This window comes from Jaculus jaculus, chromosome 1 (genome assembly GCF_020740685.1).
Source record: "Jaculus jaculus isolate mJacJac1 chromosome 1, mJacJac1.mat.Y.cur, whole genome shotgun sequence".
Taxonomy (NCBI): Eukaryota; Metazoa; Chordata; class Mammalia; order Rodentia; family Dipodidae; genus Jaculus; species Jaculus jaculus.
This window is the reverse complement of record NC_059102.1, coordinates 161,079,550-161,097,996: the sequence shown is the minus strand read 5'-3', so window position 1 is coordinate 161,097,996 and position 18,447 is coordinate 161,079,550. Positions and strand designations below refer to the sequence as shown.

Genomic DNA, 18,447 nt, shown 5'->3' with positions numbered 1-18,447 from the left:
TCTGTAGTCCCAGGCAAAAATTGAGAGAGAAAGAGGGGGAGAGAGAGAGTGAGAGAGAGAGAATGAATGAGAATGGGTATGGCAGGGCCTTCAGCCACTACAAATGAACTCCAGATACGTGAACCACCTTGTGCATCTGGCTTATGTGGGTCCTGGGGAATCAAACATGGGCCCTTTGACTTTGCAGGCAAATTCCTTAACCACTAAGCCATCTCTCCCAGATTTTTGTTATTACTTCAAGTGAGCCAGACACAGAAAGAAAGATACCACCCCCCCCAAAAAAAAGATACCACAAGGTCTCATTTATATTTAGGATCTTAAAAAGTTGAATAGAGAATAGAATGATGGTTACCAGATGCTGGAGGAAGGTGAGAGAAAGGGCTAAGTTGAAAGGTACAAGTTTTCAGTTAGACAGGAAGTTTGGGGTATTTTGTTTGGGGGTTCTATTGATTTTCCAAAACAACTCAGTTCTAGTGTGTGAGGATCTGCCCCATGGTATGGGAGATTGAAGAAAGACAAGCACATAGATTGCATAACCAAGGTGTCTGTGTTTCACTTTCTTTGAGACAGGGTTTCTTGCTGATGCAAGTGAATTGTCCAACTAGCAGGCCTATGAGCTTTGGATTCTCCTGGCTCTGCCTCCCATTGGTGTAGGTTTCTTGAGATCACAAATGCATCTGCCACTTTGCACCAAGACGTAGGTGCTTGGGAATTAAGCCTTGGCAGGCAGGCTTGGCAAACAAGCACCTTTAGTCTCCCTAGCTCCTGAAAGTTTTATAATCTCTATCCTAGCCCACGTAAAATCTCACACCTCATTTATTGTCTTACAGATAAGGTTTAATTTCAATGTAAAGGTAAATGGAATCCTCTCCACAGTCATCTTTGGGTAAGTCTTTAAGTCCATAACTTAAAATAGTACTGTAGCTCTACAGTTTCCCGCCCCCCCCCCTGCCCTCAGGCACTACTGTCCTATTTCCAGTGGGTTCAAAGGTTGATTTCTTGATCCAAAATCAATAAACCTGACTTGAAACTAATTTTCTGATGTCTTCACATTTTCTTATTGAATATTAATTTTTAATAGTAAGTGGGTATTTCTAAACCTTTCATGTTTTTCTCTAACACTGTGGGACTTAAAAGTTGCGTTTTCCATTGGGCATGGTGGTGCACGCCTTTAATTCCAGCATTCAGGAGGCAGATGTAGGAGGATTGCCATGAGTTCAAGGCCACTCTGAGACTACATAGTGGATTCCAGGTCAGCCTGGGCTAGAGCAAGACCCTACCTTGAAAAAAAAAAAGTTGCATTTTCCAGCCAGGCATTGTGGCACATGCCTTTAATCCAGCACTCAGGAAGCAGAGGTAGGAGGAGCACTGTGAGTTCTAGGCCACCCTGAGACTACATAGTGAATTCCAGGTCAGCCTGAGCTAGAGTGAGACCCTACCTCCCCCCCCCCAAAAAAGGTACATTTTCCTTTTGGTTACTGAGCCTCTGAATTCTACTAATCTTTGGGGTGGGACAAAAGTTGTATCAAGCAGAGACTGATTTGAGAATGGCTTAGTTTGTCTTTGCTTTACAGGATAGAAAACGAACCTACTTTGAGCCTATCCAATGGAATTGCTCTTGTCACAGACAATCAGCATTATATGAGGTGAAGCAAAGGAATTGCCATCCCTTTTTGTGTTTTTCTGTCCTATTTTGAGTGTATGTGAGTTGAGGCTAGAAATGACCTCCCTTCTCTTCTCTTTCCCCTCCTTTCCTTCTTTCTTCTTCTTTCTCTCCTCCCCTCCTTTCTAAATAGAAAAAGTATTAGAAAGGAGCTACTAGAAAGTAAAGAAACATAAAATTTAACTAGATCCTTTCTTGGAGAGAATTTTAGCCTAATTTCCCCCCTCATTACTCTTATCAAACAGTAACCTCAGACCTATGCAAGAAAAGTTAAAGCACATGTGATAGCAGACTTTAAGTATCATTGGGGCCAGTTTTCTGCCATTTGTGATTCACAGACCCTACCACCACTACCACACACAATGCTGATCTTGGAAACTTCTGGCCAGAACAATAGAGCAACTGTAGTGGACAAAATGCTTTTGAGAATAAGAAACTGTCATTTAGAGACAGGCAAAACAGGAACCATGATACCATCATTGAAATGCCAATTTTTCTTCTCTGTCATTGGTTCTCTAAGTGAGACACAAGTTACTTATGATGGCAAAACTGACTCTCTCACTTGTTCTAAAAAAATTTCTTTTTAAATAGAGCCGGGCGTGGTGGCGCACACCTTTAATCCCAGCACTTAGGAGGCAGAGTTAGGAGGATCGACATGAGTTCAAGGCCACCCTGAGATTACATAGTGAATTCCAGGTCAGCCTGAGCTAGAGTGAAACCCTACCTCGAAAAACCAAACTAATAATAATAATAATAATAATAATAATAATAATAATAATAATAACTTAAAAATAGAAAAAATTAAAAAGAGCTAGAGAGATGGCTTACCAGTTAAGGCACTTGCCTGCAAAGCCTAAGGACCCATGTTTGACTCTCCAGATCCTATATAAGCCAGATGCACAAAGGTGAAGCAAACACAAGGTCACACATGTCCATTAGGTGGCACAAGCATCTGGAGTTTGATTGCAGTGGCTGAGGCCCTGGTGCACCAATTCTCAGTCTATCTCTTTCTTTCTCTCTTAAAAAAATTTAAAAACCTGATATAGTGGGCTCTATGGCTATGTAAATACTGAATAACTTATAGGCATGTCTAATCTGTGACCTATGGGCCACATGTGTTCCAGGATAGCTATGAATGTGGCCCAACATATTTGTAGATGACAACATCATGTTGCAATGTCAAAAGGCTGTATACACCTTTATAATATAAAAGGAATTTTGAATGCCTCATTAAATAATTTGAGAGGGAAAAAAAGTTAAATTTATCTTGTCTTGTTTTTGACAGTAAACCAAAATTGAGTACAACTGAGTCACACTGCAGCAGAATCCACCCAGTGCTAGGACATCCAGTAGCACTTAACATCCCTGATGACATGGCTGGCATGGACTTGTTAGGACAACTGGTACTGACTCCAGCTGCTGCTCTGTGCCCCAGCCCAAAGGTCTTTCCCAGCCATCTGAACAGGATTGCTTCAGTTTCCATATCCTTTTGATGACAAGTTCAATCTAAATGCTTTTGAAGACGGGTTTTTATAGCCCAATTCTTTTTTTTTTCTCAATTTTTATTAACATTTTCCATGGTTATAAAAAAATATCCCATGGTAATACCCTCCCTCCCTCCATTTTCCCCTTTGAAATTCCATTCTCCATCATATCCCCTCCCCATCTCAATCAGTCTCTCTTTTATTTTGATGTCATGATCTTTTCCTCCTCTTATGATAGTCTTGTGTAGGTAGCGTCAGATGCTGTGAGGTCCTGGATATCCAGGCCATTTTATGTCTGGAGGAGCATGTTGTAAGGAGTCCTACCCTTCCTTTGGCTCTTACATTCTTTCCGTCATCTCTTCCGCATTAGATCCTGAGCCTTTATATCCCAATTCTTGGAGAGCCTTTATATACGAATTATTTCTCTAGTTGGGCGTGGTAGCACATGCCTTTAATCCCAGCACTCAGGAGGCAGAGGTAGGAGGATCACTGTGAGTTCGAGTCCACCCTGAGACTCCATAGTGAATTCCAGGTCAGTCTGGGCTAGAGTGAGACCCTACCTCAAAAAAAAAAAATTATTTCTCTAGAAGCACACATGATTTCTGTAAAAGTATAATATAATATGAAAGCCAGGCTTCAAAATTTTACCAGGGAATCGTAAAATATAAAGGCTGATTAAAGGAGGAGAGATGAAGTTGTAAAATAGTTGGAATTGAATGTGGCAGATCTCAAGGGCCACAATAAGGAGTGTGACCTTTATTTTCTGCAATGGGAAACCACTGGATGCTTTGGCAAGAGTATGCCACAGGAACCCAGGCGTGGTGGCACATGCCTTTAATCCCAGCACTTGGGAGGCAGAGGTAGGATGGTTGCTGTGAGTTTGAGGCCATCCTGAGACTGACTACGTAGTGAATTCCAGGTCAGCCTAGGCCAGAGCAAGACCCTACCTAGAAAAAAAAAAAAAAAGTTATCACACAGGATTGCACTAGTAGGATGAAGGAGAAAAGCTAGGAGGTAAATAAGTAAACCAGGGTAAAAGCTAATAAAATAAAATAAAGCCAGGCATGGTGGCACACACCTTTAATCCCAGCACTTGTAGGTAGAGGTAGGAGAATTTATGTGAACTTGAGGCCAGCCTGGGACTGCAGAGTGAGTTCTAGGTCAGCCTGGGTTAGAGTAAGATTCTACCTCAAACAAACAAAAAAGCTAATGAGCACCCGAATTAAAAGTGTGATGGTTGTGATGGGGAGGTAATATGATGGAGAATGGAATTTCAAAGGGGAAAGTGTGGGGGGGGGGGAGGGAGGGAATTACCATGGGATATTTTTTTATAATCATGGAAAATGCTAATAAAAATTTAAAAAAAAAGTGTGATGGGCAGAAGACTTGTGACAGTGGAAGCTGCAGAAGGAGCTGACGAAGTAGACAGCTTGACAAGGAAGTGAATTCAAGGCCAGGGCCTCCAGAATGAATCCAACCCTTCTGTCTCATAGATTTCTAACCTCTAGAACAACTGTAAAATAATGTTTATGTTAATATTTTTAAAGAATTGTTTTACTTTTTTTAAAAAAAAAATGTGTATATAGAAAGGTAACACTTATCCCTGGAAAGAATCAATATAATGAAAGACTGAGGAAAGAAATGGTGAAATTGATGACATGATTTTGTTCTTTCTTCCTTCCTTCCTTTCTTCTTTCTTTCCATCCTTCCTTCTTTCCTTTCTTTCTTTCTTTCTTTCTTTCTTTTTTTTTTTTTTTTTTGAGGCAGTGTCTCATGTATCACAGGCTGGTAAGTAACTCACTATGTAGCCAAGGGTGACCTTGAACTTCTGATCCTCCTTCTTCTACCTCCTGAGTACTAGGAGGCATGTAGTACCATACCTAGTTTAGGTGTTGCTGGGGCTCAAATCCAGGACAGGATAGGCAGTCTACCAACTGAAATGTATCCCTAGCCCTGAGGTTAAAATTTCTATGTCCAGTTGGGTTTGGTGGCATAAAACTGTAATCCCAGCTACACAGGACACTGAGGCAGGAGGATCACAAGTTCAAGGCTTGCCTGAGCTATAAAGTAAACTCAAGACCAATGTGGACAACTTAGTAAGATCTTATCTCAAAATATAAACTTAAATGGGGCTAGGGATAGTTCAGTGGTAGAGCATGTCTAGCATGTGTGAGCCTTGGGTTCAATCTCAAGTACCTAAATTTACAAAAAAGAATGCGGCCATGGTGCTGGGAAGAAGTGACAGGAGTGCTCAGCACTGCAATATCTCTATCACACCTTCCAAGGCTCAGGGTCCATTATGGAAGAGGTGGCGGAAAGAACTAAGAGCCAAAGAAAGGGTAGGACTCCTTACAACGTGCTCCTCACAGTGCCTGACACTACCTACACAAGACCATCATAATAGGAGAAAAAGATGATGACATCAAAATAAAAGAGAGACTAATTGAGAGGAGGAGGGAATGTGGTGGAGAATGGAGTTTCAAAGGGGAAAGTGGGGGAGGGAGGACATTACCATGGGATATTGCTTATAGTCAGGGAAGTTGTTAATAAAATAATTAAAAAAAAGAACAAAATGATGTGGTGCCAGGTGTGGTGGCTCACACCTTTAATCCCAGCACTCAGGAGGCAGAGGTAGGAGGATCACTGTGAGTTTGAGGCCACCCTGAAACTACAGAATGAATTCCAGGTTAGCCTGAACTAGAGTGAGACCCTACCTTGACAAACTAAAAAAAAAGGATGTGGGGCTGGAGAAGTGCTTAGTGGTTAAGACGCTTGCCTGTGAAGCCTAAGAACCTATGTTCTACTTACCAGATCCCATGTAAGCCAGACCCAAGTAGGTGAGGCAAGCACAAGGTCACACATGCCCACTAGGTGGCGCAAGCATCTGAAGTTCAATTTCAAGTGGCTGAGGCCCTAGCATGCCCATTCTCTCTGTGTCTCTATCTGCCTCTTTCTATCTGTCTCTCTCACAAATAAACTTTTTTAAAAGATGGGAGGAAGCCGGGTGTGGTGGTGCACACCTTTAATCCCAGCACTCGGAAGGCAGAGGTAGGAGGATCGCTGTGAGTGTGAGGCCATCTGAGAATATATAGTGATTCTAGGTCAGCCTGAGCTAGACTGAGACCTTACTTAAAAAAAAAAAAAAAAAAAAAAAGGGGCTGGAGAGATGGCTTAGTGGTTAAGCGCTTGCCTGTGAAGCCTAAGGACCCCGGTTCGAGGCTCGGTTCCCCAGGTCCCACGTTAGCCAGATGCACAAGGGGGCGCACGCGTCTGGAGTTCGTTTGCAGAGGCTGGAGGCCCTGGCGCGCCCATTCTCTCTCTCTCCCTCTATCTGTCTTTCTCTCTGTGTCTGTCACTCTCAAATAAATAAATAAATAAATAAATTTAAAAAAAAAGAAAAGATGGGAGGAACCCTGTTCAGGGTGATGAAAATCTTCTAATTGAGGGTGATGGTTGTTCAGCTCTTTGGATTTGCTAAAATCCTTTTAGTGGGCTGGTGAGATGGCTTATCGGTTAAGGCACTTGCCTGAGAAGCCTAAGGACCCAGGTTTAATTCTCCAGTACCCATGTAAGCCAGATACACAAGGTGTCACATGTGTCTGGAGTTCTTTTGCAGTGGCTAAAGGCCCTGGCAGCAGCAGCATGACCATTCCCTCCCTCCTTCCCTTCCTTCCTTCCTTCCTTCCTTCCTTCCTTCCTTCCTTCCTTCCTTCCTTCCTTCCTTCCTTCCTTTCTATTATCTATCTATCTATCTATCTATCTATCTATCTATCTATCTATCTATCTATCATCTATCTGCCTTTTTCTCTCTCTCAAGTAAATAAATACTACATAAATAAATAAAAATTTAAAAAGTCTTTAAAAATCCTTTTAGTTATACATGTTAAATGGAGGAATTGTATGGTATGTAGATCTTATAAAGCTGTGAAAAGAGTTCTCTGTGGACAGCAAATTTGAAGGATGAAGAAGATGAGCTTGTCTTAAACATGTTGAAATAATAGTACTTTCAGGACATGCTTTAAAGATGGCAAGCAGCTGTGTCTGCAAATTGGAAGTGATCAAATATAGAGATACAGATCTTTATCATTTCAGTTCATGCCACAGACAAATGCACTGTAGCTGTGTGATGAGAGTGCGGTACAGGAATGCAAATGCGGTGCCATGGAAGCAATTTACTCAACCAGCCTAACCCTTTACTTTCTCAGCTTTAAAATGGAGATAATGGTATACCATATATTTGTTTATTTAAACTCCTAAAGTTCTGTGGTTGCTATTAGGGGAGCTGTTTTTTTGTGCCTTTTTAAGTGAAAGAACTGTAAAGCTGGGCATGGTGGTGCACGCCTTTAATCCCAACACTCAGGAGTCTGAGGTAAGAGGATCGTTGTGAGTTTGAGACCATCCTAAGACTACATAGTGAATTCCAGGTCAGCCTGGGCTAGAGTGAGACCCTACCTCTAAAAACAAAAACCAAAAAACAAACAATAAAAGAACAAAAAAAAAGAAAAGAAAGAAAACTGTAGTAATTCATGTGACGTCTGTAGATATTGATACATGTCTGCTCGTTAAGTATTAGTTATGTGATTAAAGCTGAAAGAGTACACCAAGTCATAGAACAGTGTCAAGAAGAACCAAGGGGTGTGGTACTAGATGTTAGCTGAGTATCTTTTAGGAAGGAGAAGGACAGCAAAAATGACTATGGATATTTTATAGTTTGAAATATGCCTTTTCTTACCATTTAGATAGTATAGAAAAATAAAAAGAATAAATTTCTTCTCCTCCCTATTCCATTATCTAGAGGAGATAAGATACAGATTTTCTGTCCTCTTAAAGTTTCCATTTAAAAAAAATTATGTGTGTGTGTGTGTGTGTGTGTGTGTGTGTGCGCGCGCGCGCGCGTGTATGTTCAAGAATAGAGAGAAGAGACAGAGAGAATGGATGCACCAGGGCTTCCAGTTGTTTCAAAAGAACTCCACACACATGTACCATACATCTGGCTTTACATGGGTACTAGGGAATTGAACTTGGGTCATTAGACTTTGCAGGCAAGTGCCTTAACCACTGAGTCATCTCTCCAGCCTGAGTTTACATAAGATTTTTATTTTGTCTTTTAAAAATATTATTTATTTATTTGAGAGGGAGAGAATGGGCATACCAGAGCCTCTTGCTGCTGCAAAGAAGCTCCAGATGCAGGTGCCACTTTGTGCATCTGGCTTTACATGGATATTGAGGAATTTAACCCAGGTTGTCAGGCTTTGTAAGAAAGCACCTTTAACACTGAGGTATCCCTCCAGCCCTCAGAGTTTACATTTTTGTGGAAAAATCCAGCAAATAATAAATACTAGTTAGTGATAAGTGAAGTGAGAAAATTAAAGCAGGTGACAGGTTAGAGAATGGTGGGGTTGTTATTTCAAATATTGTCAGTGTAAACTGATGAGTTTGTTACTATTATTGTTACTAGTTGTTCTGAAGACAGGGTCTGTGTGTATAGCCCTGATACTTGCAATCCTGCCTTGGCCTCCAGAGAGCCAGGATTGTAGGTGTGTATCTCCATGCGTGGTGGGAGGTAATTTTTTTTTAAGGTTTTTTGAGGTAGGGTCTCACTCCAGCCCAGGCTGACCTGGAATTCATTATGTAGTTTCAGGGTGGCCTCGAACTCTCGGCAATCCTCCTACCTCTGCCTCCCGAGTGCTGGGATTAAAGGCATGCTCCACCATGCCCAGCTCAGGAGGTAATGTTTTAAAGAAGATAGAGTTAGTTATAAAAGCTCTGGTGGGATTTCAGTTTCTGAAAATAGTAAGTTAAGTAATTTAGACTAATCCTTCCATTGAAACTAAATACTAAAAGATACAGTAAGACATCATGAAAGGAGTTAGTCAATGGGGAGGAATGTGTGGGCCATGATTAAAAGAGAATGGAATTATAGAGAGCAGAGCTTTTGCCCTTGGGTCATTGGCCAATTAAAGGCTAAGTTGTACTTCTGGATCAGTGCAGTTCGAGAAAGCCAGAGTTCAAGGTCTGCTAAGCTTGGAGGTGCTATTAAAAATACCTTCGCATGGGCTGGGGAGTTGGCTCAGTTGGTAAAGTGCTTGCCACTTTTTTAAAACATGAGGACTTGCACAAGACCATCATAAGAGGAGGAAAAGATCATGACATCAAAATTAAAAGAGAGACTGATTGAGATGGGGAGGGGGTATGATGGAGAATGGAGCTTCAAAGTCGAAAGTGGGGAGAGAGAGGGTATTACCATGGGGTATTTTTTTGTAATCATGGAAGTGGTTACTAAAAATTTGGAAGAAAAAAAAACATGAGGACTTGAATGTGAATGTGGCAGCACTGGGAAGTCAGAGAGAGAAGGATCTGGGTTTTGCTGGTTTACTTATCTAGCTGAACTGATGAGCTCTAGGTTCTATTAAGAGATTCTGTCTCAAAAAAATAAGGCAGACAAGCGCCACATGTTCTCCCTCATATGTGGATCCTAGCTACAGATGATTGGGCTTCTGCATGAGAAGGAAAATACTTAGTAGCAGAGGCCAGTAAGTTAAAAAGGAGACATAAAGGGAAGAAAAAGGAAGGGAGGAGGGTACTTAACAGGTTGATATTGTATATATGTAAGTACAATGATTGTAATGGGAGGTAATATGATGGAGAATGGAATTTCAAAGGGGAAAGTGTGGGGGTGGGGAGGGAGGGAATTACCATGGGATATTTTTTTATAATCATGGAAAATGTTAATAAAAATTTAAAAATTAAAAAAAAATAAGGCAGAGGGGCTGGAGAGATAGCTCAGTGGTTAAGGCAATTGCCTACAAAGCCTAAGGACCAGGGGTCAGTTCCCCAGTACCCACATAAAGCCAGATGCACAAAGTGGCGCATACATCTAGAGTTCGTTTGCAGTGGCTAGAGGCCCTGGCACGCCCATTTATTCTTTCTTTCTCTTTTTCTCTGCATTCAATAAATAAAATATTTTTTAAAAATTAGGCAGAGAGTGACTTGAGAACAACACCTGATACTGACCTCTGGCCTCTGTACACATGTGTGCAAATGTGCACATACACATGTGCCCACATGCATATGAACATGCATATACATACACATCACAAACACATGCAAAAAAACATGGAAAAATACCTCTGTTTGGGTAGGGGTAACTAAAAAACTACATTTTAAGGAGTAAGGTGAACTTGAAGTAAGCCATCCTTCCTATGAACTATGTTTTGTGTCTCCTAGAAAAGAAAATCTTAAACTTTGATATTGGATTAAGCTGATTCTACAGTATGTTACCCAGGTTGGCCTTAAACTCATGATTTTCTTGCCTCAGTCTCTTGAGTGCTGAATTACAGGTATGTGCCACAGGGCCTGCCTCAGACATTGATTTTTACAATAAAAGCCTATGCATGCTGTGCTTATGAAAATGAACACCTGCCGGGTGTGGTGGCGCACGCCTTTAATCCCAGCACTTGGGAGGCAGAGGTAGGAGGATCACCATAAGTTTGAGGCCTCCCTGAGAATACAGAGTGAATTCTAGGTCAGCCTGGGCTAGAGTGAGACCCTACCTCGAAAAACCAATAATTAAAAAAGAAAAGAAAAGAAAATGAACACCAAGCTTGAAAGAGTTACTGGGAAACTGAAAACTGTACTTTTGATAAGAAGAAGCTATAGAACCAAAAGAAAAAAATTCATATAGTAAATATTGAAATTCAGTACACAGGCTTAATAGAGCAAATTACATAGATTTAGATGACTTTACAGTTTGAAAAATAAGATAACTAGATTTGGTAGCATGGGCCTATAATCCTAGAGTTTTGGAAAGTGAGGCAGGAGGCTCTTGAATTCTTCCAGCCTGGGCTATAAATTCAAAGTGAACCTAAGCTACATAGCAAGACCCTGTCTCAAAACAAAAACAAAATAACAGCAAAAATTTTAGCAAAATAAAGTGAAGAGAGACAAAAATTAAAAATACAGAAGAGAGATGTTAACAATAAGAATGAACAGTGAAGCCGGGCGTGGTGACCCATGCCTTTAATCCCAGCACTCAGGGAGGCAGAGGTAGGAGGATCACTGTGAGTTCAAGGCCACCCTGAGAGTACAGTGAATTCCAGGTCATTCTAGACTAGAATGAGACCCTACCTCATAAAAACAAAACAAAACAAAAAGAACAACAACAAAAAAAGAATGAACAATGAGATTGTCTGTGCATATATACACATGTACCATATACATACAAAGTTAAATAATATTAAAATTTTTCATTTTAAAAATTTAAGATCATTTATTTGATGCTGAAAAATTTGTTTCCTAACAATGTTAGCCTAATTATTTTATCATAAAGGTATGTACAATAATTGCAATATAAAATACCAATATTACTATGAGCAATCAAGACTAAATGAATTTTTAAATTTATTTTTATTTTTATTTATTTATTTTGACAGTGACAGACAGAGAGAGAAAGAGGCAGAGAGAGAGAAAGAATGGGCATGCCAGGGCCTCCAGCCACTGCAAACGAGCTCCAGACACGTACACCCCCTTGTGCATCTGGCTAACATGGGTCCTGGGGAATTGAGCCTCGAACGGGGTCCTTAGGCTTCACAGGCAAGTGCTTAACTGCTAAGCCACCTTCCAGCCCAATTTTTTGAACTTTATTTTATTTTTATTTATTTAAGAGAGAGAGAGGCAGACAGAGGGAGAGAGAAAATGGGCGCGCCAGGGCCTCCAGCCTCTGCAAAGGAACTCCAGATGCATGTGCCCCCTTCTGCATCTGGGTTATGTGGGTCCTGGAGAGTCAAACTGGGATCCTTTGGCTTTGCAGGCAAACACTTTAACTGCTAAGCCATCTCTCCAGCTAAGAGTAAATTAATTTTAAGAGGTCTTTATAGTTTATTTTATCCTTAAAATATATCCCACCAAGAATATAGTCAATGCTAGGTGTGGTGATATACACCTTTAATCCTAGCACTCAGGAGGCTGTGGTAGGAGGATCATTGTGAGTTTGAGGCAAGCCTGGGGTACAGAGTGAGTTCCAGGTCAGCTTGGACTACAGCAATTACAGGCATGAAACACTGCCTGGTTTTCTGTTGTTTTGTGATCAGGTCTTACTCTAGCCCAGGCTGACCTGGAAGTTACTCTGTAGTCCCAAGCTGGCCTCGAACTCACAGTGATCCTCCTACCTCCTACCTCTACCTTTATTTATAAGTAAAAAAAAATAAATAAAATGTCAGCTTGAATATACCATTTAAAAATGTATTTATTTATTTTTTTGCAAGCATAGAGAGAGAAGAGACACAGAGAGAATGGACATGCCAGAGCATCCAGCCACTGCAAATGAACTCCAGACACATGCGCCACTTTGTGCATCTGGCTTACGTGGGTTCTGGGGAATTGAACCTGGGTCTTAGGCTTTGCAGGCAAATGCCTTAACCACTAAGCAATCTCTCCAGCCCTGAATACAGTATTTTTTGAATTGTAGTATTTTATATTTTTAAAGTTTTTTCCATTGAAAACCTATAGGCAATGAACATTCCTAGCACCCAGAATGTGCTCTCTAAATACCATAGCCTACTACAAAAAAGACATGACTGATTCTTGACCTAGATTAGAAATATATGAGGAAAACCAGAATATTTTATTGGGTCACAAAGCAAGGAAGCTATCAAACACAAATGAGATCAAGGGAAGGGGTGGGGGAGAGAAATGGGTGGGAGGTGAGTGAATCACAATTTAAAATGTGGGCTGGAGCTGGGCGTGGTAGCACACACCTTTAATCCCAGCACTCAGGAGGCACAGATAGGAAGATCACGATGAGTTTAAAGCCACCCTGAGACTACATAGTGAATTTTAGGTCAACTTGAGCTAGAGTGAAACCCTATCTTGAAAAAACAAAAAAAAAAAAAATAAATAAAAAATAAAAAAAAAAAAATAAAAAGTGGGCTGGAGAGATGGCTTAGCAGTTAAGGCATTTGCCTGCAAAGCCAAAGGACCCAGGTTTGATTCCCCAGGACCCACATTAGCCAGATGCACAAAGGGGTGCATGTGTCTGGAGTTTGTATGTAGTGACTAAAGGTCCTGTATGCCTCCCCCTCTCTCACACATAAATAAATAAAAATTAAAAAAACAAAATGTTATGGCCAGGAGTGGTGGCACACACCTTTAATTCCAGCACTCAGGAGGCAGAGGTAGGAGGATGGCTGTGAGTTCAGGGATTCCCTGAGACTGCACAGTGAATTCCAGGTCAGCCTGGGCTAGAGTGTGAGCCTACCTCAAAAAAAGACAACAACAAAAAATGTTATGAGGCTTGGAGAGATGGCTTATTGGTTAAGGCACTTGTCTGTGAAGCCTAAGGGTCCAGGTTCCATTTACCAGGTCCCACATAGCCAGACCCAATAAAATATTCTGGTTTTCCTCAAAGTCAAGAATCAGTCATTTCTTTTTTGTAGTAGGCTATGGTATTTAAAGAGCACATTCTAGGTGCTAGGAATGTTCATTGCCTATAGGTTTTCAATGGAAAACATTTTTTAAAAATATAAAATACTAAAATTCAAAGGTGGCTCAATGTCTGGAATTCACTTGCAGTGGCTAGAGTCCCTGGTGTGCCTGTTCTCTCTCTCTCTCCCTCTCTCTGTCTCTAATTAGTAAATAAAGAAAAATAAATCTTTAAAAATGTTATGAATAATCCATATGGAAAACTACTTCTTCACTAGCTAATAATATATATGATAAAAGAGAGTTTGGGCAGAAGTATCCTGTGGAGGTGGATAATATGCTGAAAAGTCATAGAGTGTGACTATAACATTTCAGTGCCAAGGGTGGGATGCCTTCCATTGAGTTATTGGTCAGGAAGCCTCTGATGCCCCCATAACACTACAGACTATTGCTAAGGCTCTTGGTTGCCCACCAGAACTAGATGGTAAGACCCTGTTGCAGCCCACATGTAGGGGCTGCAGGTCACTGAGAAATCAAGTTGGAGCTGAGCTGGAAACCTCTTCCCTGATGACTAGCTGTTAGGATGCTAGAAACAGCTATGCAGCCTGTTGGGGAAGAAAAGTCATCAATGATCTTAACCAGCAGTGAACCCTAAAAGCTTTATGGCTGGCCAGCCAGGCCAAAGGTACAGACTGGTACAATGGTAGCATATCTGCTGTGGAGGAAACAAGCTGTTCTTTGATTGGCTTTTAGGCCTATGGGAGGGGATTCCTGCCTTGTACTGAAAAGCCTATTGCTGGAGAGGTCATAAGCCTTAGGGGGGAGACTACTACTGTTGTCTGGCTAAATGGATATATTATGCCCACCAAACTGTCCTCTATCTACTTATGTTTATGCCCATATATTAATGCTACTCTTCACTTTTGGTTAGAAAAGCTTCTCTTTTCACATGGCAGTGACTACTGGGGTGACTCAAAACTCACCACAGAGCTGAGAAGTGACAGTGGTGTGTTCATCACTAAATGAAGCATCTCTATCACACCCTCCAAGGCTCAAGGACCATTGCAGAAGAAGTGGAGGAAAGAATATAAGAGCTAAAAGACGGTGTGGGGGGACTGCTTACAATACTATCTTCCAGACACAAAGTGGCCTTGGTATTCATGACCTCACAGTTGACTGATGCTACCTAAATAATGCCTACTTAATAAGAGGGAAAAAATGATGACATCAAAATAGAACAGAGACTAATTGGAAAGAAAAAGGGATTCAGGAAAGGGGGGATTTGGGAGCAGAAAAGGGGAGGGTGGTATGAAGGGATTATGATCATAGTATATTGTCTATATGCATGGAAGTTGTCAATAAAAAGTTTAAAAAACTTGCCAGGCATGGCGGCACACACCTTTAATCCTAGCACTCGGGAGGCAGAGGTAAGAGGATCGCCGTGAGTTTGAGGCCACCCTGAGACTATATAGTGAGTTCCAGGTCAGCCTGGGCTAGAGTGAGACCATACCTCAAAAACAAAACAAAACAAAACAAAAAACCCAAAAAACCCCACAGAATTGAGTGAGGTGCATGCCTGTTATGCTAGCACTCTGGAGGTAGAGACAGGAAGATCAGTTTAAGACCATCCTCCTATCCTCTGGAACACAGTTATTTCAAGGTCATCCTGGGATACATGAGACCCTATTTCAAAATAAAACAGAAATATCCAAATTATATTAATCACTGGTTTCCATATATTTTATAAGTAGCGCAGAACAGTGGTTCTAGAAAGAAAACCTATGATTTCCTCACTATACTGTACAGAGAATTTCCAAGCCACAGTGCAGGCAGGTGATACCAAACTAGAGTCTGAGACTAGACACTGTGCAAAACTGCAGAAGATCTAGGCGGCTAAACTTTGTGGAAAAAAAACTAAAGAAGAGAGAAATACAGAAACAGAGCTCCAGACAAGGCACAATCCTAAGATTTCACAGAACTAGAAATAGTTTTTGTCCCCATGCAGTTAAGTGGAAAAAACTTGTGTTTCATAGCATCAGGTGGAGACCTCAAAAAAAAAGAAAAAAAAAATCGGAATGCGAGCCCGGTGCAGTGGCTCATTCCTTTAAACCCAACACTTGGGAGGTAGAGGTGGGAGAATCACCATGAGTTCGAGGCTACCCTGAGACTACATAGTAAAATCCAGGTCAGCCTGAGCTAGAGTGAGACCTTACCTTGAAAAACAAAACAAAAAATCTGAATGAGGCTGGGGAGATGGCTCTGTGGTTAAAGGTGCTTGCTTGCAAAAGCTGACCACCTGGGTTCAATTCTCCAATACCCACGTAAAGCCAGATGTCCAAAGAGGTACTTGCCTCTGGAGTTCATTTGCAGAGGCCCTGGCATGCCCATTCTCATTCTCTCTCTCTCTCTTTGCTTGCAAATAAATAAATACAGGCTGGAGAGATGGCTTAGCAGTTAAGGTGCTTACCTGCAAAGCCTGGTTTGATTCCCCAGTACCTACATAAAGCCAGATGCACAGTGGTGCATGCATCTGGAGTTTATTTGCAGCAGCTAGAGGCCTTGGTGTACCCATTCTCTCTGTTTCTCTTCTCTCTAGCTCTCTCTGTATGCAAATAAATCAATTAAAAATATTTTTTAAAAAGAATTTGAATGAATACTAGGAAAAAATTAACTCTGGACGGCAGACTACTCTAGTTTGTGAGAGAGGCTATATTTGTGGGTACAGCTTCTCTTTATTCTGCTGTGACTTTCCATAATGCCCCATCCTATAGGACATGGAACAGTCTCCTCCAACAGAATAATCTGGTCAAAGTATCAGTAGTGCTGATATGGAGAGCCCCCAGTTTGGTGTGTTAAGGGCCACTCTGAGATGACATAATGAGTTCCAGGTCAGCCTGGGCTAGAGTGAGACCCTACCTAAAGAGAGAGAGAGAGAGAGAGAGAGGAGGGAAGCAAGAATTCTGGGAAGTAACTGTTTCAGGGGCTTGCTTTCCTTTGAATTGGTTGGGGAATAGGGTTGGAAAAAGTGGTAGAAAGTTTCCATTTCAATCCAAATATTTTCAAATACTTTCCAGGAAAAAAAAGAACTCCTTTGTATATATTGTTTTTTTTTAAATTTATTTATTTGAGAAAGAATGAGAGAGAGAGAGGCAGATAGAGAATGGCACATCAGGACCTCTGTCACTGCAAACAAACTTGAGACACATGGGCCACCTTGTGCATCTGGTTGTATGTGGGTACTGGGGAATTGAACCTAGGTCCTTTGGCTTTGCAAACAAGTGCCTTAACCACTAAGCCATATCTTCAGCCCCTTTGTATATACTTTCATTCAAGTATCACATTGTGTTTAAGTTTGCTGGTTTTTATGGCTATCTCTCACAATATAAATATGGTAACTTGAGCATAGTTTTTAATCTGGATATTCATATGTGTACCCCAGAACTTAGCATGGTGGTTAGCCTGTGGTGCCACTCAAATAAGCCAAATAGATACATTTTCCTACTGCTCTATCTGTAACTCACATTCATTAAGCCCAAAGAAACATCTGAGTATCCCAGTGGATCTGGCTCTGGTACTTTACACCTTTTTAGTGTGTGGGAAAGGCTGAACATGTAATTATATGGCACATATGTTTATTTCTGGAAATGTGAACAAGGTCCATATGTAACTTTATTTTAGACAAGTGAATACATCATCATAGAAATGAAAACTGCAGTTTTCTTTAGCTGCTATACATATTTCTATATGGACCTTTGGGTCTACCTCTGATATCATCAAATCAGGAGCAGCCAAGCACCACTGTCTTCAAAGATACCTCTTACTTCATCAACTGGAAGAAGTACCACTTGTGTATGGTGCCTAATTTGGATCTCCATTTGGATAGAGGTATTCACCCCTTTTGCATGGAAATGTAAAAACTTGAAGAATGAGAAAAATGAAAGGAATATAAATAGCAGGTGTATGTAAAATAGGACCCAATGAGCTAATGGCTTGAGATATGGGGGTGGGATCTGACCAAATTAGTCCACCTAGAATGAGGCAGATGTGTCCCATAGTCGAGGCTCAGCCAGAGCCTGTTTTGGCAGCTCTGTTCTCTCCCTTCTGCTGCCTCATCTATTTCTGGTGCCTTCCCTAGGGACTAGCTCAGAAGGTTTCTATTCTACCTTAATTTTTCAACTTGGGATCTTTAGAAAGGTAGGTTAGGGAGCAATGACTCTTATGAGCTATTGTAGAAGAGAAATCCTAATAATATGAGGACATGATCATAAAAATACTTAGAAAAATGTAAAATATAACAGAGAGGCCAGATTGAATAATATTAAACTTAGAAAACTGGCTGTGTTGCTCATGTAGCATTTAACCATAATTATTTTTGGTGAGTGGTGCTAAGAATTGAATGATTAGTAACTGGACCAATAAATAAAACTGAGAAATAGGACAATTCAGCCATGGGTAATGTCTAGGAGATTTGCAGTTCTGAATTTGACTATTGTTAGGTTTGAAATATGGAGGGAGTCTGATCATTTGAGCCCTAAGGAAAACAGCCAGTAGAAGGGAGGAGGTATTCTAGGACTGTGACTAGTATGAGAAAATTGAAGCCCCCTAGCATGAACAGCATGTCAAAGAGAACCTAAGAAGTAAGCCTCCACAGAAGGCTCTTTGTTCTTGAGTACACAGTTATTAGTTAGATTGGATAGAGGAGGTATCCCTGTACCATCAGGGCATAAGGGGTTTTGAGAGGAATCAATGTTTTATCTTAATCGATAGGATGTCACTCCATCAGAACATTAAATAGAGGGATGTCCTAGGTGAATTTCTGGGGATCTCATTATTTTTTTAATTGAATTAAATTGAACTTTTTTTGAGGCAGGAATTCATGTA

The 18,447-nt window shown here is 40.9% G+C and overlaps 1 protein-coding gene across 3 annotated transcripts in view; it reads left to right on the top strand.

Annotated features, from left to right (window-relative positions):
* Positions 1 to 18,447, top strand: part of C1H11orf80 (chromosome 1 C11orf80 homolog) — a 98,487-nt gene that overhangs the window by 42,290 nt on the left and 37,750 nt on the right. For all 3 annotated transcript variants that reach the window (XM_045148209.1, XM_045148201.1, XM_004656476.2), the window contains 4 exons: positions 831 to 886; positions 1,575 to 1,646; positions 2,949 to 3,144; positions 17,301 to 17,451. In XM_045148209.1, the coding sequence (XP_045004144.1) occupies positions 831 to 886; positions 1,575 to 1,646; positions 2,949 to 3,144; positions 17,301 to 17,451 (475 nt within the window). The remainder of the gene's footprint in view (positions 1 to 830; positions 887 to 1,574; positions 1,647 to 2,948; positions 3,145 to 17,300; positions 17,452 to 18,447) is intronic.